The sequence below is a fragment of the Diadema antillarum genome, unplaced genomic scaffold, assembly GCF_040938485.1.
Source record: "Diadema antillarum isolate AM-2024a unplaced genomic scaffold, OU_Dant_1.0 seq00002183_RagTag, whole genome shotgun sequence".
Classification (NCBI taxonomy): Eukaryota; Metazoa; Echinodermata; class Echinoidea; order Diadematoida; family Diadematidae; genus Diadema; species Diadema antillarum.
In genome coordinates this window covers 138,742-165,705 of record NW_027272820.1, presented here as the reverse complement: position 1 = coordinate 165,705, position 26,964 = coordinate 138,742, and the positions used below count along the sequence as shown (strand labels likewise).

The 26,964-nt window shown below is 39.0% G+C and overlaps 1 protein-coding gene across 1 annotated transcript in view; it reads left to right on the top strand.

The window, feature by feature from the left end:
- LOC139714171 (basement membrane-specific heparan sulfate proteoglycan core protein-like) overlaps positions 1 to 26,964 on the top strand; it is a 174,236-nt gene that overhangs the window by 144,892 nt on the left and 2,380 nt on the right. The window contains exons 7-8 of the mRNA XM_071625889.1: positions 13,237 to 13,425; positions 14,016 to 14,202. Of these exons, the coding sequence (XP_071481990.1) occupies positions 13,237 to 13,425; positions 14,016 to 14,202 (376 nt within the window). The remainder of the gene's footprint in view (positions 1 to 13,236; positions 13,426 to 14,015; positions 14,203 to 26,964) is intronic.

Genomic DNA, 26,964 nt, shown 5'->3' with positions numbered 1-26,964 from the left:
CTTACGTATAGACCGATTCAAGCGACTGTTCATGGAAGTGCGCCCTCTTAAGGCGACGCCATAACTGGGGGCCAAACAGGCCGGGTCGGCAAGTGCCCTGCGTGCATATCAAGGGTGCCAGCGGCAGCCAGTGCTTTTACCACCCGGCGCCAGCCGGCCAGCTAGCTATCTCTGGCGCTGGCAGCGATCGCCGCACCTGGATTTGTAACAACTAGAGTCTACATTTTTTTTTCGCTAGCTAATTAAAAATAAATAAAATTAAATAACTTATACCGACTATGAGCGAATGGGTAGATGACATACGGCTGTAGCCAAAACTTGAATTTCAAGGTAAATATCGGTACGATCCGTGAATGTTTGTAGACTCTATTTCTTTGGCGATGAGTAATTGGGTACTCGCTTGTATTCAAAGCCCCGTATATTCACTTTTGTGTAAGAGAATAAAAACCGCTGGGGAGAATTATTGCTAGGCGCAGGCAGACGTCTTGCTATAATAAGCCTAGGCTGTTGACAAGTTAACTGATATAATTAAATACAAATAATGCATAAGAATCTTGAGCTAGATATGGCGCAATAAATTGCAAGCTATCAATTAACTTAGCCTTTTTAGGGCGGGCTTTTGCCTTTACTCGGGAGTGTCGGGCCAGCAGGGTAGAATCTGTCTAACGTTAGATCTTGTCTAGAAATCTAGGCAAGAGTCCAAACTAGATCAAGACCTATTGACTTCTAGAACCCTATACATCCTATATCATTTTCGGTTGTTGATAACTTCAGGAAACTTCAGGTAGACACAGCGCTGCAGCCATTACTTTTATCAACTCAATCGGAGAGTAATTACATGTATTATTATATTAAACAGCTAACGTTAGATACTAGCATAGAATCGGTGTATGGCGTTGATGTAAACAAACAAGTGCAAGTATGGTACCGAAACACACGATTCATAAGACGTACGTACACAAGCGCGCGAACAGAGCAAGAAGCTGTGGGATACCCCTCGAGACACGCATGCGCACAACGCACAATGACGTCATAGAATCATGATTGAAATCACGGTTGCGTTCATGCGGTTTCTGCGATCGTGATTCTGGCAGAATCATGATTCAAAACGCCCTATTTTCCGCGTTTCAGATCGGCGTTTTGAAACACGTTTAAATGGAAAAATCGCATGAACGCAACGCAACTAAACACGTTTAGCGACTAAACGTGTTTAGAAACGCAATTCTAGTTTCGCATGAACGCAGCCATAGTCAAGAGTAAATATGTGAAGAAGATAGGTTGCTTATGTATTGCACATTTTTATGAGCTCTGTCATATGTTTAGATTAGTGTGTATTCAAAGATGAGAAGCATACAAAGTTATTTTCAAGAGAGGAAGTGTCAAGTGTGATAAAGAAATGTGATATGAACAGGGTCTAACAACACCCATCAGGGACCTACCTCTCAATAGTAGTGACAGCAGCTGATCTGTGCAGCCCTTGGGGGATCTCACAACAGACAACTGTCTGAAGTTTGTCTGCAGCACAACAGCTGAAGGACTAAATGCTGTAGCTAGGCTAAGAAATTGGCAGTCTACAAAGAAATACACTGTTGTATAGAGTTGACAGTGCTGGTATCACCTTGAACATCACAAAAGTATTTGTTTGTAACCTTGTTTGTCATTGCATACATATTTTTGCTATGTAATACTTCCTTAATTCTTGATTTTGTGTGTGTGTGTGTGTGTGTGTTTGTTTTTGCTCTTATTTTTGCTGGAGTTTAGAGGAGATAAACACAGTGTGTACTTACAGATGAAGGTAATAGTAAAGAAGCAAGACATTGTGAGTTTTGAAAGAAAGATGTATACTTAATGCTGTCTTAGATACTTTGCAAAAAAAGTAAAATGTGTTGCCTGTTATTAATACAAAATCACTTGTGGTATATCATGCCTATATCAAACCAATGTGCTTGCCCAAAACAGTCTGTACATTATACAAATAGTAAATGGTCACGTGTGTGATGGTACAAGATTTCGCACGAAGTGAAAGATAGGGGTGCTCTAGCCGAGTTGAATAGTGCACCTCATCTTTCGGTGAGTGCAAAATCTTCTTCCATTGCACGAGTAAAGACCATACACTATTTGTTTCATACAACAGCTCAGATGTCAACAGATGTGATCCACACAGATTCTTGAATTGAGCACAGAAATTGCAACCATTTTTTGTGAAAAACAAGTGCATAGCACAGTCACAGACGATCATATGTACACGAAACCGATCAGATAAAGTTTACAGAAAAAAAGAGTGACAAAATGCACACTTGTAAGCATGCTTATAACTGTTGAGTGCGCGTGGCAAAGGTTTGTTTAGTATGACATCAGAGCCATGCAATGATACAAAAACTTTGAGTCAATCAAGAGTTTAACACGAGAGTCAATGGAAAATGGTGACATCAGCCATGTGATATCCATTTTTGCTCAAACAAAATTGCATGGCTGACAGCGACAGTGTGCAATGGAACTTTTAACTGCATGTCACGTGATGAGCAACTAACCAATCAAATATCTTCATCCTTTGAAGGTGTTAAATGATGCATAATTATCACAGCATCATGCGGCTTTCATGCATTATATAGAGTTCATTTATTTTAGGAAAGAGGCAGTCAAACAGGAGATAGATTGCAGGAAGATGGTCTCACATCAGGAAAAGATATGACTCAAAGTCTTGTTCTTATGCCACTCAGCATATCTGTAATTTGTCAGTTAAGGATTTCTGAACTGTGGGAAAGATGTTTTGTTAAAGATAATCGAGTCAAAATGGTAAAAAAGTTCACCCAGAGCTTGAGGGATGAAATCATCAATGGCCAGCAGGCACAGAGCCGACCATCCATCTGTGCAGTAGCCAGTTGGTACGAGGCCATGGCCAGTTCAGGCTGCCAGCACACTCTGAAGGATGGCCACAGTACCACGTCTGACCCTGGTGACCAGGGCCCAAGAGTGCAGTGCAGGTGCCCTGCAAGAGGCAGAAGCCAGACATATGCCAGCCCCCACTCAGGGGACAAAGGCCATGCTTGTTTTGATGGGTTTCCCCAAGCACCAGGAGCCCCAACAGGTGAGCTGTTGCTTGCAGGCCTCTTCCACCACCTTGAGGACCATCATTGGTGACACCTCGTGCTTTCAGGAGTCAGAGCATACTATGTGATAAAGTTGACAGGGCCACTTCCAGGAGATGCCTTCCATATACTGCCCCTTGTATGCCAGTACTCTGGCAGCAAGACATAGAGATGGATATAAAAGCCTTGTGTGCAAAAAGAACAGCAGAGGTGGTCACAGGCTACCTTCGACTTGCCTGTTTTCCTCACACCCAAAAGCTCAGGAGAATTATGTGTGATTCTAAATGTCAAGTGGATCAACAAATACATCAAGTTAGCCCCCTTCAAAATAAAGACACTCATGTCCATTCTCCCCTGACAACACTAGAAGACTGGGTGATATCCACAGATTTACAGGATCATTACCACCATGTCCCCATTGGCCCACTGTCCAGGATTCATGAGCCTCATAAGAGGATAGTGGAGAGACAGTGGTGGACAAGAGAATGTGGGTCTGCATAATTTATGAATATTGGTATTTTTTTCTTTCTAGTTGGTAAATAATGCTAAGTATAACATATGGTAGAAGCAGCATGGGCATTATTTGGTTGAAGAGAATATACTAATCGGTCTTCCCTTAAGGTATCTAATTTGGATGTTCAATAATTGACTTCCATTGAGCCATTAAAAAAACAGCAAAATTGATCATCCTCATCCATTTGTAGTTGCTCAAAGGCGAATCCGAAAGTGTAATTTAGTGGCATTGATTGTAGTAAAAAAAAAATCTATGAAAAATTGAAACAAATGAAGAATGAAGTCAACTTATTTTGGCATCTGTTATAATCACAGAAAGGCCTTAAAGATAATATAAAGTTTTGGTACCTCAAAAGTTTCCCTGAGTTTCCTTGTCTTAGTTTGTGTTTCAGGTTAAAGTACCTTTCAAATAACTAACACTGTGAGACTTACTCACCCCAAAGTGCTCTCATGTCTTAGTAATCATGCAATAATGGTTTCGTACCAGAACAGAGCGGGCTCTGAAAAATTCGAACGAGCCGTTAGTTTGACTCGACGCGGTACCGCGACAATCAATGTACATGTATTGTACGAAACAATTATTGCATTCAGAGATTGAATAAGAAAGCCATAAAATCTCAAAGTTTCGTGTGTTTTCAAAAACAAAACAACAAACAAAAAAATACGAATCATATTGACTGATAAGGCTATTGCCAAGTCTACCTTTAATGTGCGCATAAATCCTTGTCATATTTCTTTATTGCACATGGAAGCACCTCTAATGAAGGGGTGCTAGAGACTCTATATGAAATCAACAATGACAGACTGTATTCTTCACCCAAAGATTGCTGTTGTGGTTTAATAACTTTGAATGATGAATTTTTATAGAAGGGGCTATAGTTGCTATACAAGTGATTTTTTTTTAAACATATCTATCTCATTTTGTGTGCAAACAAATATGAGAGTTGCGGCATGCTGGCATCCTTACCTCACCTAATTTGTATGTGGTCGTGACCCGTATCATCATGCACAGAAAACATGAAAAGATTTGAATTTCTATACTTCATGTTTTGCATCAAAGTGGGGTGAAATTTGTACAGGTCTGTGAAATTGGCATTTCTTTAGTTGAGTCAACTTTAAGACATCATAAAACATGAAATTATTTTGTAATGATACTTAATCTGCAGGATTTTAGAGGCAATCTGACGGGCAATGGGGTAGGAAAGTGCGTTTTTGCTGATATTCAGTAGAGTAAAATCCAAGAAAACAATAAATGCAGTGAGATAGGTATAGACAAAGATGAACCATGCATTGTTGTTTCGATTGTTTTTGATAGCAAGTTAGAGTAAGATGGCCGGAAAAGTGAGGGTTGTTTACTTTGCCTGCTGTTCAATCCAAATGCCGAATTCGCATAACCGAATGAACAACACTTTTCCAAAATTTTAGAGAAGAGATAATTCAAAAAGGAAACCTCCCCCCCCCCCCCCCCCCGTCTCTCTGTGTCTTCTTCTCAATGTATCATGTATAATATAATAATGTCTGTATCTATATCTATCTATGCATTAATACAGGTACATATGCAATAAGGAAAAGAGAGGGAGAGGTCTCGATCGTGCACCAAGAAACAAAGAACCCCAAGTGATTCATAGTCTTTTAACTATGACTGCTATTTTATGGTTCACGTGAGATTGCTGATGAATTACTGATATTGAAAAGGTCAATACCATATATTCTGTCACAAATATTACTCAAAAGTAAAGATCTATGGCATTTATGACATGTTTTCCTGTCCACGGTTTCTTTGTTGAATACATGCTCCAATTTTATCATTGCATTTTAGCAATACTCCACACATTGCCAAGACTTTGGAACAAATAACTATTAGTTGCATGCTCGTTTGCTAAATCTATTTGCTTCTTCTTCTTCCCCCTCCCCCCCCCCCCTTTTTTTGGGGGGGGGGGGGCTGTGTAATTTGTATCATTTAACACTGCTTGTTGCAGGAGTCCTTGAATTGCTGTAGTTATCATTTACCAGAGTTAATAAACAAAGAAAACTTACGTATAGACCGATTCAAGCGACTGTTCATGGAAGTGCGCCCTCTTAAGGCGACGCCATAACTGGGGGCCAAACAGGCCGGGTCGGCAAGTGCCCTGCGTGCATATCAAGGGTGCCAGCGGCAGCCAGTGCTTTTACCACCCGGCGCCAGCCGGCCAGCTAGCTATCTCTGGCGCTGGCAGCGATCGCCGCACCTGGATTTGTAACAACTAGAGTCTACATTTTTTTTTCGCTAGCTAATTAAAAATAAATAAAATTAAATAACTTATACCGACTATGAGCGAATGGGTAGATGACATACGGCTGTAGCCAAAACTTGAATTTCAAGGTAAATATCGGTACGATCCGTGAATGTTTGTAGACTCTATTTCTTTGGCGATGAGTAATTGGGTACTCGCTTGTATTCAAAGCCCCGTATATTCACTTTTGTGTAAGAGAATAAAAACCGCTGGGGAGAATTATTGCTAGGCGCAGGCAGACGTCTTGCTATAATAAGCCTAGGCTGTTGACAAGTTAACTGATATAATTAAATACAAATAATGCATAAGAATCTTGAGCTAGATATGGCGCAATAAATTGCAAGCTATCAATTAACTTAGCCTTTTTAGGGCGGGCTTTTGCCTTTACTCGGGAGTGTCGGGCCAGCAGGGTAGAATCTGTCTAACGTTAGATCTTGTCTAGAAATCTAGGCAAGAGTCCAAACTAGATCAAGACCTATTGACTTCTAGAACCCTATACATCCTATATCATTTTCGGTTGTTGATAACTTCAGGAAAGCTTAACTAAGTAAACCAAATGGAATATAAATCTAGGCGTTTCTAGGCCGTATATGCCTAAACTTAAGTTACGACTACGTCGCCTGATGTCTACAACCAAAATTTTTACTGTTTTAGGTCTAAGTAACCTTGCATAACATCACGCTAACGGCTAATATTATAATCTACAAAAGTGATTTTTAAATCATACTTTCTCAGTATGATTATGAAACGGATATTTACCACCATCCATGGTTTAATATTTATAAGTATCACTTTAAATGTCAAATTTAGAGTTTCAGGCCAAAATTGAATAGGCCTATGGTCAATTCAGTGCTGAACATTGAAGAAGTGAAAACAGTATAAGAATTTAATGCATCTTCAAACATTTATTTAGCTGTAGTGTAGGCTGTAAAATGTTTGTCATAATAATAAAGTCCAGCCAGAAAGTGTATTCTAACTTTGGCAAGTAGGACACCAAGGATTAAAAAAAAAAAAAAATCTGTGATTTATCAAATTCTTTGATCTAAACTTGTCTTCTAAGATGAACAACATATTTTACGAATATGCAGTGATAACCTAATCAAATAGAGAATCTAGTAGACATAGTTTCTTTCGAAATCTGTGCATTTTTATACTGTTGTATTTCACTTAATTGTCTTTAATTTTGCTTTAATTTATCATGCGTCAGCGGTGTCTGAATTTCACACACTGCCGTGCAGCTTCCATTTCCATTTTTTCTGTTACTGTAAAACGAGAAATGTTCGCGTGCATTTTAATTTCGCGAATTTCGCGAGCTCCAAGATTGGCAAAATTGAAATGCACGCGAAATTTCTTATATACACTAGAGTAACTGCAGCAGTAAGCGGCCGTGCAGCCGTTCGCGGCAGGTACAACATACACGGTAATATACCGCTAAACACAGCATTGCACTGTTACACTGTTACACTACACATATACTAACACACTAGCAATCAACAAAAACCAACCGATAAAATAGGCACGATCTCTGACGAAAGTGAAATTTTCTCTCCTAAATGACAACATGTCGCATCCAAAATAAAATTTTCGGTACTTCTTAACATAACAATTAAGAAATAATGGTCCAAGAAACTTGATTTTTTGTCGTTTTCCCGATGCTCATGGATTTTGAAAACATATCCTCACATTAAATAGAACTTTCGCGAGTTGATGTGGGCCGCCATTTTTGTTCGGAAAGTGGATGTTACCATAAAAAAAATTCAGAAAAACACGAGAAAGACATCAACAACACCGCCAGAATTGCGATCTTGTTTGCGGCCAATGCATGTGCGCCCGCTATTTTCACGTGCTTTCGCAATGGGAATTGGCGCTTACGCAATGTTCGCGAGACATGTGAAGGCGTTCAGCTAAAGATCGTGGAGCACGCGCGTATTGTATAGGGATTGTACATCGTGCCGCAAGCAGAAATACTACATCACATATCGTCCTTATCGGCGAAAATTGTGCCGGGTTTTGCCCTGGTAAATCATGAAAACTGCGTTGGTCAACGGCAAATTTCTTTTATGAAAACAATTGCGTTAATGAATAATCTTGTCTATGATATATGAAAGGGTTGAAAATAATTTGCCTGATTTGTTTACAAGTTGGAAAAACCCTTAACAATGCTTAAACTGCCGCAAACGGGATATTTTACTCTACATGCATTGAACGCAAGAGGCAATTCGCGAAAATTTCTTGCCACGAAAAAGGCCACCAGCTCCAATTCGTGAAAATTTCGTGCCGCGAATATATCATGTTTTACAGTATTTGTGCACCCAACAACTGCACAATGTGTTTTCCTGATCCTTCCTTTGAAGCTTTCAAAGTAGATCATTGTGTCTGAATCACTTAATTTGTCCAAAAGAAAGGCATTAAAAGCCGCTGAATGACTTTTCCACAGTGAGTAAACAATCACAATATTAGCGCAGCGCCGGAGGTCGCCGGCTGCGGCGCAGCGGCCAGGCGCAGCGGCCAGGCCCGGCTAACTATGCGCGTTGGGTACGCTACGCTGCTGAGCTGCAAGTGCAACTCGCTGGGTAGCTAGCTCGCTGGAAGCCCCCCTTGGCCCCCCAGTTATGGCGACTGTTATAGCGCCGCTAGCGGCGGTAGGTGAATAGGTCATCGAAATTGAATCGGTCTATATTATACATTGTGATTCAATATAGGCATCGCTTTCTGTGAATCATCATGGAACATATCACGAAGCAGTTTTAAAAACTTCAATGGACCATACAGTCCATTATTCTGTGACTCTTTTTGTTGAATATTGATCACATAACTGATAATTGATGTAATAATTTGTATGCAGTGAGTGACAGGCACACATGCTACACAATAACCTATTATCTGTTTCTTTTCTTTTTTCTTTTGATATTCAAACTTGTGTGCAAATTGATTAATTTGAAAGGAGGTTGTCACGTGTCTAATGTTTTAAAAAAGCAAACAAACGAACAAACAAACTCAGAAATCATTTTCAAAACATAAATGAGTACTGTTAACTGTATTGAAAGATAATGACTTTAAATACAGTATATGTGAGCCGTCACCTGTATCTCTGTGAATGTACATTGTACACAATTTAATTAATCAAAAAGTTTGGACACACATAAGCTACAGCATGGAGTGAGTAACTCCCAGCAGAACTTTGTAAACATCTTGCCTATGGTGTTGGTGGTAGGTTGATGGAGAAACCACTGAAACTGGCTTTCTTCTGTTGCTTCCCTTCAAACAGAAAATTGTGATTATTGGATTTTTGATTTATTTCAAGCATCACTTAAGGGTAAACATAACATTATTTTGATGGATATTTCATCTTCTTTATGATGTTGCACCTTACATATCACAATTTTAGGGCCTATATTTTCTGACACTTGCAATTTGTATTTTCTGCCTGCTAAATATGGGACAATTTTTTGAGCAGTCACGATGAGAAGACATACATGTTCAATGGCACTTATCGTCAATATCTGGAATTGGGGTTGGAATTGTGTTGATGAGGAAACCATTTATCCCAGCTCCCCTCTGTACTACTTTTGCCTGAGCAGGAATGAACACAGTTGGATCAGTGAAAGAGATGCTCTGATACATTATTAGGTTTAAAAACATTTGAAAAGAGAACTGGTTGAAAAATTAAGATTTTTGATAAAAAACAACAACAACAACAACAACAAATTTTGGAATTGTGCAAAGTACTAATTTTATGCATCCACAGATTGGCAGCTCTTCATAGCCAGCAAAAGACATACTCTTTCATTTTCATTTCATTTTATTTCCACATTTGAAACAACAACCGGTTCAATTTCAAATCAAAGTATGAACATAGTATTCATTGAGGGGGACCAATCAAAACATATCAGGCTTGATGGGAAAAGGTCCCAAAGTATTTTATCATGCACCATACCCAGTAAATGATTTCCAACTACACTTGTATGTACTGTACTCAGTGGGGTCCTAAATGATGTCCTTATGTATTACTTGCCATGCCTAATGAATCAATTCCAATGATGAACCATATAGGGCCTACCCTGTAAATGAATTCCAACAATGAACCATGCACCCACTGAATGATATCTAACCATGTTCCATAATTGTTTATAATTGCCTCATTTGACAACTCCCTTTGTCATGATTGTTTTGTTGACTGCTAGTGAGACCTTTAGTTCTGTGATGACTTCATGTTTTAGTGACAGGAGACATGTTCACATTTTTCACACCTTCCCACTTCTCAGTGCACCGTACATGGGAATGAACCTCTTGCCTATTATCTTCAGCTGTAGGCCTAGAAGGTGATGAGTATGTTTCAGTCATCCTTGCACAATTATGATGATGATGATCCACAGCATTTGCATAGCAATATAGCATTAGCGCCATATATATGTTATAGAAACATTCAAAGGTACGGACTCCTCCAAGAGAGTTAAGTTAGCAATTGAATGCCTGGTGAAAATGTGAGTTTTTAGTTATTATCATCATACACTGAAAAGAAAAAAAGGGCATGAATTATATGCTTTTGTTGTTTTTTGTTATGTTGCTACAAAGAACAATTTATAGTAACCATGTGGTAACTATGTAATTCAAAACAATATTCCATGCCCCATTATTTATTCCCATTCCATGACATATCTCTGACAAATGCTTGAACAGGAGTGCTGAAACCTACAGAGAAAAGAGGGGGAAAGATGATTATTTGTTGGTATTCAGTGGCTTTAATCTCTACAGGGTCAAAGGTTATGTCTTTGCACTGCTGTAATCTGAGAGTCACAACCTACTTTGAGGATGATGATGTCAATCAAGAGCTTTGGATGTTTTCATTCGTCAGTGAAGGCAGGGATATCTAATCCCTCAGGAGTTATGCTATCTCGATGTCAGGAGGTTAAAGGCATGCTTTAGTCAAAGTCATGCAGGTCGAGATTTTTAGCTGTGAATTCTGCAAGTAATATGTAAACTACCCATACCAACTTTGATGTACAATGTATACTTCTAGAAGAGAAATATGCTAGTAAACACCATCCGTCTGTCATTGCAACCTAAAATATTCTTTGATGGGAAAGATAATGTTACAGTATGACGACTGTGTTTCAAAGAACAAGGAGTCAGCAATCTTAGCTACTGTATGTTAAATTCCATGTTCCTATCAAAGTATTCAAGTTGTCAATTTTGAATTCATATGTTGAGTTTAGGTGGAATTTAGTGCAAACCACCATTTCATGCTCAAAAATCAGATAAAGGCTACTTCTCTTTTCTTCCATTTATTTTTTTTTAAATAGTAAACCCAGGAAATTTTGCATTGATTATGCATGTTTATAGTCTTCTGAGGAATTGAACTTACGTTTTACAACATTGTTGTAATAACACAATTGTACTCTCAGGCAAGAGAATGTTTTTATGGCATGCAAAGCAAGGGGCAATATACTGTTTGTGATTGTATAACCTGTCATTCTGCTTTGCCATTACACACCAAAGCAAAGCAGAACAGAAGTGTGATGTCTTGCTTTCCAAACACCTCCTGCTCATGATAGAGTAACAGAATCCATTTGGAAGTATTCTGTTGGCACTGATACATTTTGACTTCACATTCTACTGTGTTTTGCCTGATCTGACAAGTTATGAGGAGTGATTGAATAATTACTTTGAAGTAGGGCCTATATAGAACAATCACATGGAGCCAAATGGTGTCCAGGAATGATATGATCCTCTCCTATAGTTCAGACATGTGAAAGGTGATGTTGTTGACATGAGAAGGGGCTGTGTATTGTGATTATCAAGATTCCTTGTCATTCCATGGTGGAGATACAAGAGGAGCCCAGCCAATGTGGGCTGAAGGGATATGATATACCTACAGCTTGGGGCTGTTAGTCCAGCTTGCCTGGAGAGCCATGACACAGTTATTTTGTCACCACTGACCTCTAAACGATCACAGGGGTTACTGACCTGTGACAGACTTGCCATACAATTTATGAAGGAAAGTGACTTTCTATAAATGACCTAGCAATAGAATATGGTACATAATAGTAGTATAAATTTCAAAGATATGGTTAGCGTATGGAAAATGAAAAAGATCTTAGGGTACACTGTAGGATGTTTACGTTTTTAACATTCCAAGTCATTTTTGTGTAGTAATTTCGTTGATATGGTTGTTATCTCTTTTGGTTTCATTGGCAATATACATGTACAATGCTGATAATGACTTATATGGGGCTAGATGACAAGAAGAATCATTACATTCATGAGATTAGTTAGAAGTGGAGTCATATGACTGTTATGGTGCTAGTTGACAGTACTGTAGATTAATGTGGTTATAATGAGACCTACTGACAGAATTGTTTGGCAAGGATATTTAACCGTAAAGCATACATAAATGAATGACTTGTATGTTACTAGTCTACAGTTGAGCATATCAATGTGACTCATTAGGCCATAGATTCATGTCCTACAGGGATCTGTTCAGGCAAGCATTGTTCCTTTTAACATTCCTTGACCTAATTTCTAAATCTAGGAAATATCTAGAGCAAAACTCTTCATTATACTTTGTGCCATCTGTATGATTTCGTGGGGCAAAATTTGTTTTGGGCAACAGTCTTGACAAATGGTGAATTCTTCTAGAGAAGATTCCCAATGAGACTGCATTGGAAGCAGGTTGTTTCTGTTCACAGTTTCATGTAGAATTTGCTGCGATTCATGTAATGCTTGCAGATACAGGCAGAAAAATTCAGGCAGGGTAAGCAGCTAAAATTTGATGAATTTAACATTCCCAAAGGTGCCCTAGATCTGCAGATTTATGAATATAAAAAGTATGTCAGAGTTTGTAGAACATGGGATTGAAAGTGGATCAATAGTACCCCAAATATAGTACCACAACTATATCAGTGTGTTTGAAATTTTTAAGTTTAGAATTTTGTAGAATGTGGTTGTGATTTCTGTTTGCCTGAAAGCATACCACCACTTTTCAGAATACGTGATTGCACACAGCTCCTGACATGTATAACTGAAAGGGGGTTTACCCTCATCTTTTTGGAGCATGTAATGGAAGTCTATTAGATATTGAAGATTCAGAATGAATTAAAGTTTAGCAATCTAGATTTTGCTGATTGGGTATTGGGAGATGGAGATAGTTGAGGAGGAGAGAAAGTTAATGCTTGATGAATGTCAGTTTTATCATGTTCATCATGTCACCTCATAAACCTTGAAGGTTGCAGGATAAAGGCTGTTGTAACTTGCAGTATGTTTGCAAGAGCTGATCGTCGTTAGTGGGAAAACTTATAGCAATCTTAGTCTTCTCTCTCTCTCTCTCTCTCTCTCTCTCTCTCTCTCTTTTAAATCAATAGCTCCTAGACCAACCACCCCTTCAGACAGTGGCCCTGGTATTCCAACCCGGTCTCCACAAGTGACCAGTGCAGGCCAGTGTACAGCCACTGAAGCCTACTGCCGTTCTGGGAGTATTAGATGTGTGCCCCGCACCTTTCTCTGCGATGGTGAGAGTGACTGTGAGGATGGATCTGATGAATATGGATGCGGTAAGTATCTTTGACTGCTGAAAGTATTGTTTGGTCAGATCTCAATAGGTCATCCAGCACTAGTGAGCTTGCTTTGTGTTCAGGCATGTATTTTCAAAGAGCATCATATTGGCCTTCTTTCACTTCAACAAGCAAAGAAACTTTTTAGCAGCCACAGATCAGTCTCCTGTTTAATAGCTACCTGTTGATGTGTGCCATACTTGAACCTTTGCTCCAACATTTGCATCAAAACTGAGAGTGTGTATCCTTCCATATTGTGAAATCATTGATGAATGAACTTTGTTATTGCTGGAATGTACAATACAAAGAAGAAGCAGTCTCTCTGCTCCATGTTGAGATTTTTTTTTTTTTTTTTTTTTGGGGGGGGTGCTTTATAGTTTAGGAATTGCAAAGAAATTGTGTACAGAATTCATAATTGTTCTTGTAAACTAAAACTAATTGGTATTTTTTGTGTTATATTGCAACAGATGTTTGTGAAAGATTTTACCTTTCTGTCATAGTGTCTTTGCAAAAAAAGAAAGGTTGAGCTAATTTTTGGTTCACAAAGTTTTTGTAAAAACGCATACTTTATCTGTTGGTTTATATTGCAGCAATACGCAAATGTGAGCCCAACGAATTCCGGTGTGCCAACCAGCTGTGTGTCCAGAAGATCTGGCGGTGTGATGGCGACGATGACTGTGGGGATGGGTCTGATGAAAGAGATTGTCGTGAGTCAGCTACAGTGCCGACCGCGGGAAACGTCACGCTTTTCCGAGATCTGGACGAGGCCACTGACGCGTATCCCCGCGGGTACCCGCGGGTATACGCGTTCACTGGACGAGTCCATCCGCCCGCACGGATAATCCATCCTCGGGAATATGCGTCTCGATTGACGCGGGTTGGACGAGGGTGGACGAGGGTGGACGAGGGTATTCAAGGGCACATTCACGTTAAGCTTTATTTTGACCGCTCAATCAAAATACATTTCATGGAGTTCCGACTTTGCCCATTTTCATCAAATTCCGATTTCAGGGGCTTCTTTTCGATTTAATCACACTCTGATGTCCACTGCCTTGATTGTTCGCTACTTTCTAAAGAAGTACACCTGCGGAAGTTGTGCACATGCGTTCATCACTCAAGTATCAATAATTATTAGAACATATCGACATCGGTTACGATCATCTCGCTATTCACGACTTTTAACGACCTGCGCCACCAAAATTTCATTGCTGAAAATTCGGTGGCCCAATCGGGCTACAAAAAAAGTCGGATGTTTGCCTTTACTTTTGAAAATGAACAGCGGTAACAGTCGGCTCCGTAAGACGCAAAAATGAATGTCGCATGTTTACTTTTGATTTTAGAAATGAATCACGGTGACATTTGACTCCGTATGATACTGGAATAAATACCGAATGTTTGCTTTGGCGTTCGGAAGTGAATGATAATATTCAACTCCGTAAGACGATAAGATAAATGCCGGATGTTTGCTCTTACGTTCGAAAGTAAATAGCAATAACATTCAGCTCCGGAAGATGCTTGAGTAGGCTATATTATGTCGAATGATCCCTTTGACGTTCGGAAATGAATAACAAAAATATTCAACTCCGTACGATGATAAAATAAAAGACGGATATTTGCTTTTACTTTCGAAAATAAATAGCAATAACATTCGGCTTCGGAAAATGCTAACATAAATGTCAGATGATTGCTTTTACGTTCGGAAGTGAATAGCAGTAATATTCTGCTCCATACGATGCTAAAATAACTGTTGGATGTTTGCTTTTAGATTTCGAAATGAATAACAGTAACATTCAGGTGCGTTCGGTGGTAAAATTAATGTTCAATGATTGCTTTGATGTTCGGAAATGAATAACAATGACATTCAACTCCGTATATACGTTTATAAAATATACAATGTATATCTGATGTTTGCATTACGTTCGGAAGTAAATAGCAATAATAACATTCAGCTCCCGAAGATGCTAAAGTAAATGTCGAATGATCCCTTTGACGTTCGGAAATAAATAACAAAAATATTCAACTTCTTACGATAATAAAATGAATGACGGATGATTGCCTGTACTTTCGAAAGTAAATAGCAATAGCATTCGGCTCCGGAAGATGACAAAATAGATGTCAGATGATTGCTTTTACGTTCGGAAGTGAATAGCAGTAATATTCTGCTCCATACGATGCTAAAATAACTGTCGGATGTTCGCTTTTAAATTTCGAAATGAATAACAGTAACATTCACCTGCGTTCGATGGTTCGGAAATGAACACAATATTCAACTCCGTGTATACGATGATAACATAAATGTCTGATGTTTGCCTTTATGTTCAAGAGTAAATGGCAATAACATTCAGCTCCGGAAGATGCTAAAATAAATGTCGAATGTTTGCTGTGACGTTCGGAAATTAATAACAAAAATATTCAACTCCGTATATACGATTTTGCGTTCGGAAGTGAATAGCAGTAATGTTCTGCTCCATACGATGCTAAAATAACTGTCGGATGTTCGCTTTTAAATTTCGAAATGAATAACAGTATACATTCAGCTGCGTTCGATGGTTCGGAAATGAACACAATAATATTCAACTCCGTGTATATGATAACATAAATGTCTGATGTTTGCTTTTATGTTCAAGAGTAAATAGCAATAACATTCAGCTCCGGAAGATGCTAAAATAAATAACGCATGTTTGTTGTGACGTTCGGAAATGAATAACCAAAACAACTCCGTATATACGATGATAAAATAAATGTCTGATATTCGGTTTTACGTTCGAAATATAACAATAACAATCAGCTCCCTTCGACTTTCGGAAATGAATGATAATAATATTCAACTCCGTACGATGTTTAAATAAATGTCGGATGCTTGCTTATAATTTATATTGCGATGTACTTTCGCAAATAAATAGCAATAACATTCGGCTCCGGAAGATGCCAAAATGATTAATGTCACATGATTGCTTTTACGTTTGGAAGTGAATAGCAGTTACATTCTGCTCGGTACTATGCTAAAATAAATGTCGGATATTTGCTACATGTGTATTACATTTCGAAATGAATAGTAACATTCGGCTGCGTTTGATGGTAAAAAACAAAACAAAAACAAAACAAAACAAAACACACACACACAAAAAAAACTGTCTGATGTCTGCCTTGACGTTCAAAATTCGGCCCCGTACGATATGATGAAATAATTGTCAGATGACTCATTTCACTTTCGCAAGTGGACAACAGTGACATTCGGCTCCGTACGATGATAAAATAGATGTCGGATGTTTGCTTTTATATTTGGAAATGACTTACTGTTAAATTCTGCTCCGTATACGACAGAGCTGCCAACCTTTCGAAGCGCAAATTAGTACTCAGCAGCTCCAAAATTCGTATTTTCCACCAGAATTGGTATTTTTTTTTTCAATCTCCCTCTTTTTGCTATGAGGCCTACAGGCTCTAAACATAACGTTATGACACATGCCGAAGCATCCAGCTGGTCACCAGCACGATAAAGATTCTAAACTACGCAATGTTCAGCGTTGATTGATTGCTTTCTCGCAATGTGTACAAGTTTGTACCTCCAAAATCTTTCTGGGCTGATTATGGAAGCTTCCATTTTCTAGCAGGGGACGGGGAATGCTTGATCTTCTCAAGAGAGCTTCTGTGTGAGCGGATGCAAAACTCTGTTCTGTGTTTCCAATTATGTACTATCAAAACATAATCATGCGTTGTTTTCAGGCTTTTTTCATTTTATTGGATTTTAAACATCAGTATTTTTCGAAGTATTCCAATTCCTTTTCCCCTGACTGGAATCGGAAAGTCTGCTATAACGATGATCGCAAAATGCCGCGCTGTGTGTGGAAGCGCCGATGTGGTGCAAACCACAGACCTGTGGTGCAAACACGTGGCTTCATTTTCAAGTTTAAATGAATGCGCCATGTGCTCCTGCCTATAAGATGTTACTGCAAGTTCGATGGATCGAATGCGCCATAGCTGAGCTGAGCTGAATGGCTTGTTTACGGTAAACATGCAATTTACGTTCGATATGAAGAAATCATTACGTCTTTCACGAGGGAAAAACACACAAAACAAACAAACAAACAAACAAAATACACCCACGAACGAATGTTGATAGCCAAAACTTTGAAAAGTAATAAGCAGTTTTGATGCGCGTGAACTGAAATTAATTGTCATTACACGTTGTATTTTGCTGTCTAACCAGGTGATGACTGCATCTCATTGGACCTTCTCGTAGTGAATTTGTCTGGGCATACGAGACCTTTCATGTATTTCTGTGATTGCATTTTTAATTGACTAAATAATCAATCCTTTTGTTATTGTTCAGGGAACATTAGATATTCGATCAAGTACACTATAATCGACTCTTCGATGTTCCCTACTATGCGCCAAAAGAAAGGCTATAGACATAGAATCATGATATCTTTGGAATTATTCCTTTAATTCAACTAATGAGCTGGTTCTTCGATCGATATTTCCAGGATACTTACACGCTGTTTATTCCAATGCGCGCATTCTTTCGTCTGGCACGCACCTGGGTGTGGCACCTGCTTTTGTGGAAATTTCCACAAGGGAGAGGGGTGGGGTGTCAAGTTTCTTCGAGCCGAAGAGACTGCATACACAATCTCTTCGCTTTTATTTATTGTCATTCGTGTTTTCGCCTTATTCTTTGCTGATATTGAACATTTAGATTTAACTTTACGAAAGTTGCTATAGCACATGGTTCGTTTTGTTGTGAGGTGTACGTAATTTCTTTTTTTTTTAATCATTCTTGAGAGGGGAAAGAAGAGTAAGGGGGAAAGAAGACTAGAGGGAAAGGGAAATAAAACAAACGTCACGTACGCTAAGCATTCACAGGAAGCCGTCTTTTTACACCAGTCACCAGCATAGTTATCATCACTATCAGACATCACTCAAGATCATTTTAGCCTTTTCCTATGATCAACATTAAGAAACACGCATAATCCCTCGAGATAAATACCTAGGAAACTCAATAATAAATACAAAGTATCAACACCTCCCAACAACACAAACATTTAGAAAAGACAACAAATAGCACATCGAAGCGGCTGGGATCAAACTCCGTCGCTTCGATTGCAGCGAAGCGGAGAAATCGCCGTTACGAAAATAACAGTGCGAGACACTAAGAGAATTACGTTTAAATACTTCAAAGTATAAAGGGAACAGATAAAGTGATATAAAATGTAAGAAATCGTACTAAACGAGGTGTGAGAAACGACGGAAATAAAACGAAGTTTAGTAGTAAGCTTAGGCTCTAGCAAAAGTTTTGCAGCACCGAAAGCTACGCGAAAATAAACACACATATAAAACTCGGTATTGCGACGAGATCCTATGGGATCAAGTCAATAAACGATACAAAACAAAGGAAATTGATTCATTTTGACGGGAAAATAGTTTGTTATAAGTATTCTGTTATATGAGATCTCCTTTAATAGGCCTAGAAATAATCGAGTTTCCACGATACTCTGGAAAGAAAGTTCGAACGCTTTTCACCTGCACATATACTGCAGAGGGCAGTGCACATCAGTCATCAATACACGAACAGAAACTCACCTCTACAACTTCCTCGCAGAAAATGATGCAATAGCGTTATAAAAAAAACACACAACACTCTAAAAATCATTTCGTACTTGGGAGGCAAGGGACAAGAGGATGAAAAGAAGAGAAAAAGAAGCAGACATTGCACAACGGGACGCTTTCACCCCGCCTCATACGGTACTGTAGTGGCAGCTGGCTACAGTGTGTAGACACTCCCCAGCCGGCCGGCCACACATTGGGATACCACGGCGATCCATGTAAACATCCAGGGTCCGTAGGCGACAGGGATTCACGCGCGCGAAGTTCTGTTCGGTGTACACAGTACGCAAGCAGCGATATGCGTGTGCGCACATTTTTCTATTCAGCGCTTTCCACATACGGTGCGTACGCGTTGCATCGATATCCCAGCTGAATACAGATAACATGGCACATGCGACGTGCGTTTGCTATATTTTTACCCATTATTTTTCCCCACTGTGAATTCGTACTTTCTAAGGACGTTTTCATATTGTCGTATTCCCTTCGATTTTTCGTATACGAATTTTTCGGAACGGTTGGCAGCTCTGGTACAATGCTAACATAAATAACAGATTATTGCTTTCACATTTGAAAATGATTAATGGTATACATAGGCTCAGTATGATGCTTAAATAAATAGAGGATGTTTGCTTCACATTCGGAAATCAATAAGGGTAACATTCAGCTCCATAAGATGCTAAAATGAATGTCGGTTGTTTGCTTTTATACAGTGTATTTGAAAATGATTAACGGTAATATTCGGCTCCGTAAGGTTCTAACATATTACTATAGTAAATGTTGGATGATTGCTTTTACAATCAGAAATGAATAGCGGTAACTTTCGGCTCTTTACAATGCTAAAACAAACAATCTGGAAATGCTCCCACTTTCTCATCCCAAAAGTAAGCTATGACCACCTAATAGCATAGGCATCAACTTTTATAATTATCTATAAGCCTATTTGCTAAATCTTAGAATTCAGAATAATGGTGATAAGATGATCTACTTTTGTATTCATTTATTTTAGACATGGGTACCTGTCACGTCAGTAATGCTTAATAATTGTTTTTAGTAGGACCGATTTAGTTTTTCCTATGTTTTTCTTGATTTTTTTGGCCACCAAAAAAAAAAATAGAAATCAATGATTTTGGTGGTCAAAAATAAAAATTAGTTTGGAGCCCTGCGATATCATTGGGCTCATCATTACTTAATCTTTCCCATGATACGCTAATATTTATATCATCAATCTGCCGACGTCATCCGACAATTCATGATTCAAACCTTTTTTTTTTTTTTTCATCGTCCGTAACCCAACTTTGAACACAGACAGGGTATTCTTTCTCATTCTAGAGTAATGAAGGAGCGCACTTTCGGCTGTGATCTAAGTCCTATTATCATCATGAGTTCATGTCGCCGTTTAGTGATCTAAACTTCAGCTTTGCTGAACTGTTCAATGTCTTGAGCAGGAAGCGAAAACAATGGCTGGACTAAGGAACCTTCGTTTTTAAAAGGGGGAAATAGAAACAAAAAACACTGAAACCGAACAAGCCGGCCGAGCATTGTTTAGGTTAACCACGCGTGGTGATAATCGCGCCCATTGATCGCTCTGTCCAGCTGGCTTAACCCTATTCTAACTGGGAGGAGTTTTTACTGGGGGTGACCCCCCCCCCCCCCCCCCCCCCTCAGATCTCGGCCACCGATCGCGCGATCGCTGCGAAATTTTTCCTGAAGATAGAGCTGGATGTCAACTACAAGATTACATGGTCATACAATAGAAATATATTGCCTTTCTATTTTTAATAAATTGATTATGCAAAGTTGTGCATGAAATCATATTTTCACCTATAACTCCGTAAAAAAGACTGAAGTATTGCTAAATTTTTGTGTCAAAATTCCTCAAGACATATAAACCAATTTTCATTTAAAAATAAAGCACAGTCAAAACCAATTTCTTTTGTTTTTTATTGTTTTGTTAATTTCTTATGTATTTTATTGTTTTTTCGACCTTGTGTTTTCTGTTGTTTTTCAAAATTTGTTGCAGGCACTTTTTCAGGCTTATCTACACTATATAGAATTGATTAATTTCAATGGTTCAAAGATGAAATACTATAATTTATATCAATTTAACCCCAAAAACACAATTTACATTCAATTTGCACACGATATCATGAATTTGAGCTGTTTTCCGGTTGACATGCATTTGCATAACATTACGTAACTTCAGAACGGTGTACTCAGACGTCGCAAATTTGGTCTCAAAATATGCGGAAGACTTCAATGAAAAAAGTTGTGAAACGACGCGGCAAAATCTTTGCGCGTTGCAGAATCGTGACGCGAAACGTGGGGGGGGGGGGTCAATTTGACCCATTTGACCCCCCCCCCCCCCCCCCCAGTTAGAATAGGGTTAAGAGTATGCATATTGACCAAAAATAGTCAGAGGGATGCTAATTTACTCTTACAAGCTATCGCTACTATTTAAGTTGAAAACTGGAACTTTCTGAAAGGTTAAAGATGATCGTAAAATCAGTTCTGGCTACAGGATTTTATAATAATTATAATAGCATACAACATGTACCAAGTTTTCATCGTTTACCTGTCTTATCACTCCAAAGCAGTTCAGCTTAACTGTTGGCTTATAGAAGTGATCATCAATCGGTAAGGATTAGTCAGATGAATTCATGAATTCACTTTATGCATCACGGCTAATCGAACTATTCAACATCGTTGAAGTAACCATACTTTTTTATTTTCATAGTTCAAACTATTTCTTAACATTTATATGCAAAACGAAAGTACTCTACACGTTTTTCAAAATGCTCAGATGTAATGAGTCAATTCCACAAAGATTGCATTACGGCAACCTTTACTGACCTAAACAAGTTTTCTATAGAGCTATCAGTTCTATTATAATGGCATTCTGATAACTTCGACTGCGTTTTGAACTCGTACCGAGCACAGCATTCAAAACAACGGGTTCCTCAGGTCCTCTTTAGGTACTGGTATACTTGCTAAAAGCATTCTCTTTAGCTTCCATTGACAACAACATGGGAGGAGAATGGAAGCGATCAACTTTCTCGGTAAATGAGGCTTTTCGTATATAGCACACATTGCGTGCCTCTTTCTTTTTTCTGTTTCTGTTGTTTCAAACTACACTGCAGCCGACACACAACACAAACACACCAAAGTTTACATTCAGGCAACCGTATTTTGGTATTGGTTAGAATCGAATTATATCTGTCTTGTGATTGGCTAATTATCTGTAGCACAAACAAAACAAAACAAAACAAAACAAAAACAAAAACAAACAAACACAAAAATGCTGAAAACTGCTTATCGAATATCAGTGGCGTGCCAAAGGAGTAAAATGGAGTCTATACTCTAAAGGGGCCTGAGCTTTTGATTCCAGAAGAATCTTCGTCAGAGGCAAAATGATAATCAGGCAGGGAAAGCAATCACATTACAAAGAAGTTCACACAACACGAACAGTCAGGGACAGGCTAGGGACACGGAACAAAGAAAACAAAAGGAGAGGATGGGAGGTCATGGGCAAGGAGGCCAACAGGTGAAGGGAGGGGGATTAAAGCAGGAGGGTGGATAGACAAAAGGCATAGGAGGGTCAGTGATAATCCTGAGTGCCATGGGGGTGCATCCATTTAAGAATGAATTTTCTCACACACCCAAGCTGTCGCCATTTATGTGTGTGCGATGAAGCGTTAACGCCGTCGCTAAGCAGGACTGTTGCATCATGGGGGGGGGGGGGGGGGGGGGGGGGAACGGGTTGTGAGCTTGAACATAACCTGAACTTTAAGGGCGATTTTCTTTTTTTTTTTTCTTTTATGACTTCTAGGGATGCGGAAAGGGGTTGTTTTATATATTATTGTAAAGATAAAACTATACAATGTATGTAGAATTCAAGTATTTATATATACATGTGTAGACATGCCTAAAATTTCGTTTACTGCGACATACGCATTTCGACCGAGCGCATCACGACCTGTATGGACTACGCACATGTATTCTTTTATCTTGCGCTCTGCTTTTGTGGGAATTTCTTCAAGCATAGGTGTCAGGTTTTCCTACGTTACGTCTGCGGTCATTAATTCCATATTTGTTAGTTTGTCTGCTTTCTTATTCTGTGTTTTATGCATTTTACTTGAACTTAAAGGTCTAGACATTTCGTTTGCTAAATGCACGCGAGTCACGTTGCATTGTATGATGTATTTTGTTTCGTTGACCATTCATGAGAAGCGTTTCTTTGAGCAAACTCTCTTTTCACACCAAAATCACTTATAGAAGGTAGTCATCCACATTGGTTATCAAAATAATAATTCCGTCATTTTCCTTTCGTTCAGAAACAGGAATCAGAATTCTCAACACGTCATCCACATTGGTTATCAAAACAATTCCGTCATTTTCCTTTCGTTCAGAAACAAAAATCTGTTATTCTCAACACGTTATTACAAAAATTACATCTCACAGCGATAATAGGGCCTACTAGAACCAACTCATCGCAGCAAAATGACACATTACGGTAACGAGGACATACACAATGCTTGAACAAATTACTTTGCTTCAAAATGTAGAAACAGATGAAGTGACATAACAAGAGAAAGGGCGCACCGAAAGAGGTACACTGTATCAAGATCAACTAAGATAAACTCTAACAAAAAAGAAGAAGAAGGAGGAAACTATTCCCCCCCCCCCACACACACACACACACGCACACACATACACACAAACGAGTAGATACACAAAGGTCATATGTTTACCTTTGGGAGCAGTGATTTAAAAGATGTTTTAGATATCACATGTGATGCATAATAGGTCCGTTGTGCAAAGCATCCTACATAATTTTTTGTAATAAAGCCTAGAATATAAGGAGATATCAGTATTTCTCTTATAGATTGTAAAGAACCTTCGGAATTAGGACCTTTGTTTCATTTTCGGATTAACGAACCTTCGGCATAACGAACCTTATTTCATTTTTTGATAAATGAACCTTTGGAATAACAAGTTACAAACCTCATATTTTCGGATTAACGAACCTTCGGAATAGCGAACTGTAACCGTTCACATAGTGTACTGTATTTTCGATCATACGGATTCAATTTTTTTTTTCCAGCGGTTGTTTCTATCCCTATAACTCACATTTCAGAACTATGGGGGTTTTGTTTCATGTACGTGGTGAATTAATACGCCTTTAATGCAAGAGCAAAAACATGGGAAAGTTTGAATGCTTTTCACGTGCACATCGTCACATAAAGAGAATCAGGTGCTGACGGACCATAGAAGTGTCTCAAAATCAATACTGCCATGCAGCTTGCACCAAAATCACAAGAAATACTACATGAAGATTCTGATAGGTATTATCCCGTAACAGGGGCGGATCCAGGAATTCCGTAAAGTGGGGGCGCGTTTACAAAATTAAAGGGGGGCGCACGCACCCCTCCCCCATTTTTTTTTTTTTTTTTTACATTTCTTTTGTTTCAACAACAAAAAAAAATAATAAAGGGGGGGGGGGGGGGCGGGCGCCGGTTGCGGTCCTCCCTGGATCCGCCCCTGCGTAACCAAGTAAGTTTGAGAGAGAAAAGTTTGAGCCAAAAACACAGCGTTGACAAGTACTACCACAAATTGCATTTTAAATATGGTATATAGTACACAGTACGAGAAAGTATACAGCACGAGATCTCTAGTTTGATTTTCATTTCGCTTCGAATAGTAGACGAGCAGTGACAATCCGTCAAAGTGCAAACTACAGCTAGGGCCTAGCGGCACAGTTTACAGGTCTACCTTCTGTTCACTGCATGGTACACATAAACAAGAACAAAAGCGTTTTCTTCTTTTGCATGTTAGCATGGGGACGATAGTGAATTAAGTTCACCAAGATTCAATGTTTGTAAACAAGAAAGCAGCGCGGAGCAAAGACCTCAGATCGTTGTTATAGCACACGTGCATCTATTGTGGTAACATTTTAATCAACGCACTAACACCATCTGAACATACTCAACGATCATGCCACACAATCACTGTGAAGGGGAAATGTTCAGCAACAACAAGAGCACGAGTATGTAGCCTACCATATACTGTACGCGCATTCATTCCGTGAGTGCCAAATACAAGCTAGAAACACACGCAATAAAGAAACATCGCAAGTTCATGAACTGAGGGACCTTTTTTTTTGTCTTATATCTTAACAAGATAAAGACGTTGTGATTTCGGGTGCTGTTCGTTATTCCGAAGGTTCGTTATTCCGAGGGTTCGTTTATCCGAAACACATAAATTCCCTAAACCATAGAGGTTCGTTAATCCGAAAACGAAAAAAGGTTCGTTAATTCGAACATTTGCGGCGTTATTTCGAAGGTTCGTTAATCCAAAAATGACATAGGGTTCGTCATTCCGAAGGTTCGTTAATCCGAAAATGAAATAGGGTTCGTTATCTCGAAGGTTCGTTGATCCGAAATGATATAGGATCCGAAATGATATAGGGTCCGTAACGAACCTTCGAAGTAAGTCGAGCTTTGTTTCATTTTCGGATTAACGAACCTTCGGAATAACGAACCTTATTTCATTTTCGGATTAACAAACCTTCGGACTAAAGAACCTTACTAACGAACCTTCGGAATAACGAGCTGTAACCGTGATTTCATAACCAATTTGTTTAATTGGACCTTTTAAAAGCTATGATTGTATCGAATCATTGAGAGCAATGAAATTTAACGGCCTTCTGTCCGCCGTATCAAAAGTGTGATGATAAAGGGGATGTGCGCATTGTCATTCGAAATACATGTAACTACATGTACATGTAACTCTACATTTAAGTAATTAGTCTGATTATTATATAGCAACTGATTTTGGGATTGATAGTCACTACTGACAGTTTTTATTCTCGTAAACGGCACCTGTCAATCTCACAGGCGTCAAGTCGAAGCACTCACACGTCATGAACGACAGAACTCTACACACAAGAGCTCTGTGATAAAAACACGCTGGGCACACAAGATGAGTATGTTGGAACCACATGGCGCACTCACTGCTGGCAGGGCAAGCACGTGCTTTGCTCATCGAACTGATCGTTTTTATAGCGATCATAATATCGCTGCACAGCAGAGATTCGTATTCCAATGCACAGTAGGCCTACTCTCTCTCTCTCTCTCTCTCTCTCTCTCTAAAAAAAAAAAAAAAATGAAAACATTCACACTTGAAGGGGTGGATACATTTAAAACGGAGTAAATTTAGAGTGAAATTGGAGTGAATTTTGAGTGAAAATGTTCATTTTCACTCGGAGTGACCTCCGGGATCACTCGAAGATTTTGGAGTGCTATTGATGTAGCGCGATTCCGCTGCTTAAATGCATTCAGTTTTGCTCATAATCATTAATTTCATCCTTCTTTTTTTTTCTTGGAAAGCAAGCACTCCTTAAAGAGGGAAAACCCCGATTGGACAAATTGCGACGTAAACATGCATTGACATAGTTATGTGATACCTATAAACAATTTATCATGAAAGGAGAGAAGGGTACCTACAGTACATGACGCTGTATCCAAGATAAACATTATGCATGCACGTGTAGTACCACTTCTCGGGGACTCGAGTGAAGTTTAACGCAGCTTTGTTGATTACATAATGCCACTCTGGTGGTTTCGCCATACCCTTCTCTCTCTCCTACGTTTTCTTTGTTTTCTCCCTCTCTTTGTCTTTTTCTTTTTTCCCTACAAATCGTGTACTTTAAGAATAGACAGACGGTGTTAAACTTCAACTCAAGTGGCTTCTTAAGATCTGCGCCTCTTTCATCCATCTTAGGGACCGTGACACTATTGTGAATGACACAATTAAAAGCATCACACAAGGACTTTCACGCCTCGTTAGACCTTTAAGACTCAGATCTTTTTCTTTCTTTTTATGTGTGTGTGTGTAGACGTGGACGCCATTGGGAAATATCAAGCTCGAGACAATAAGTGG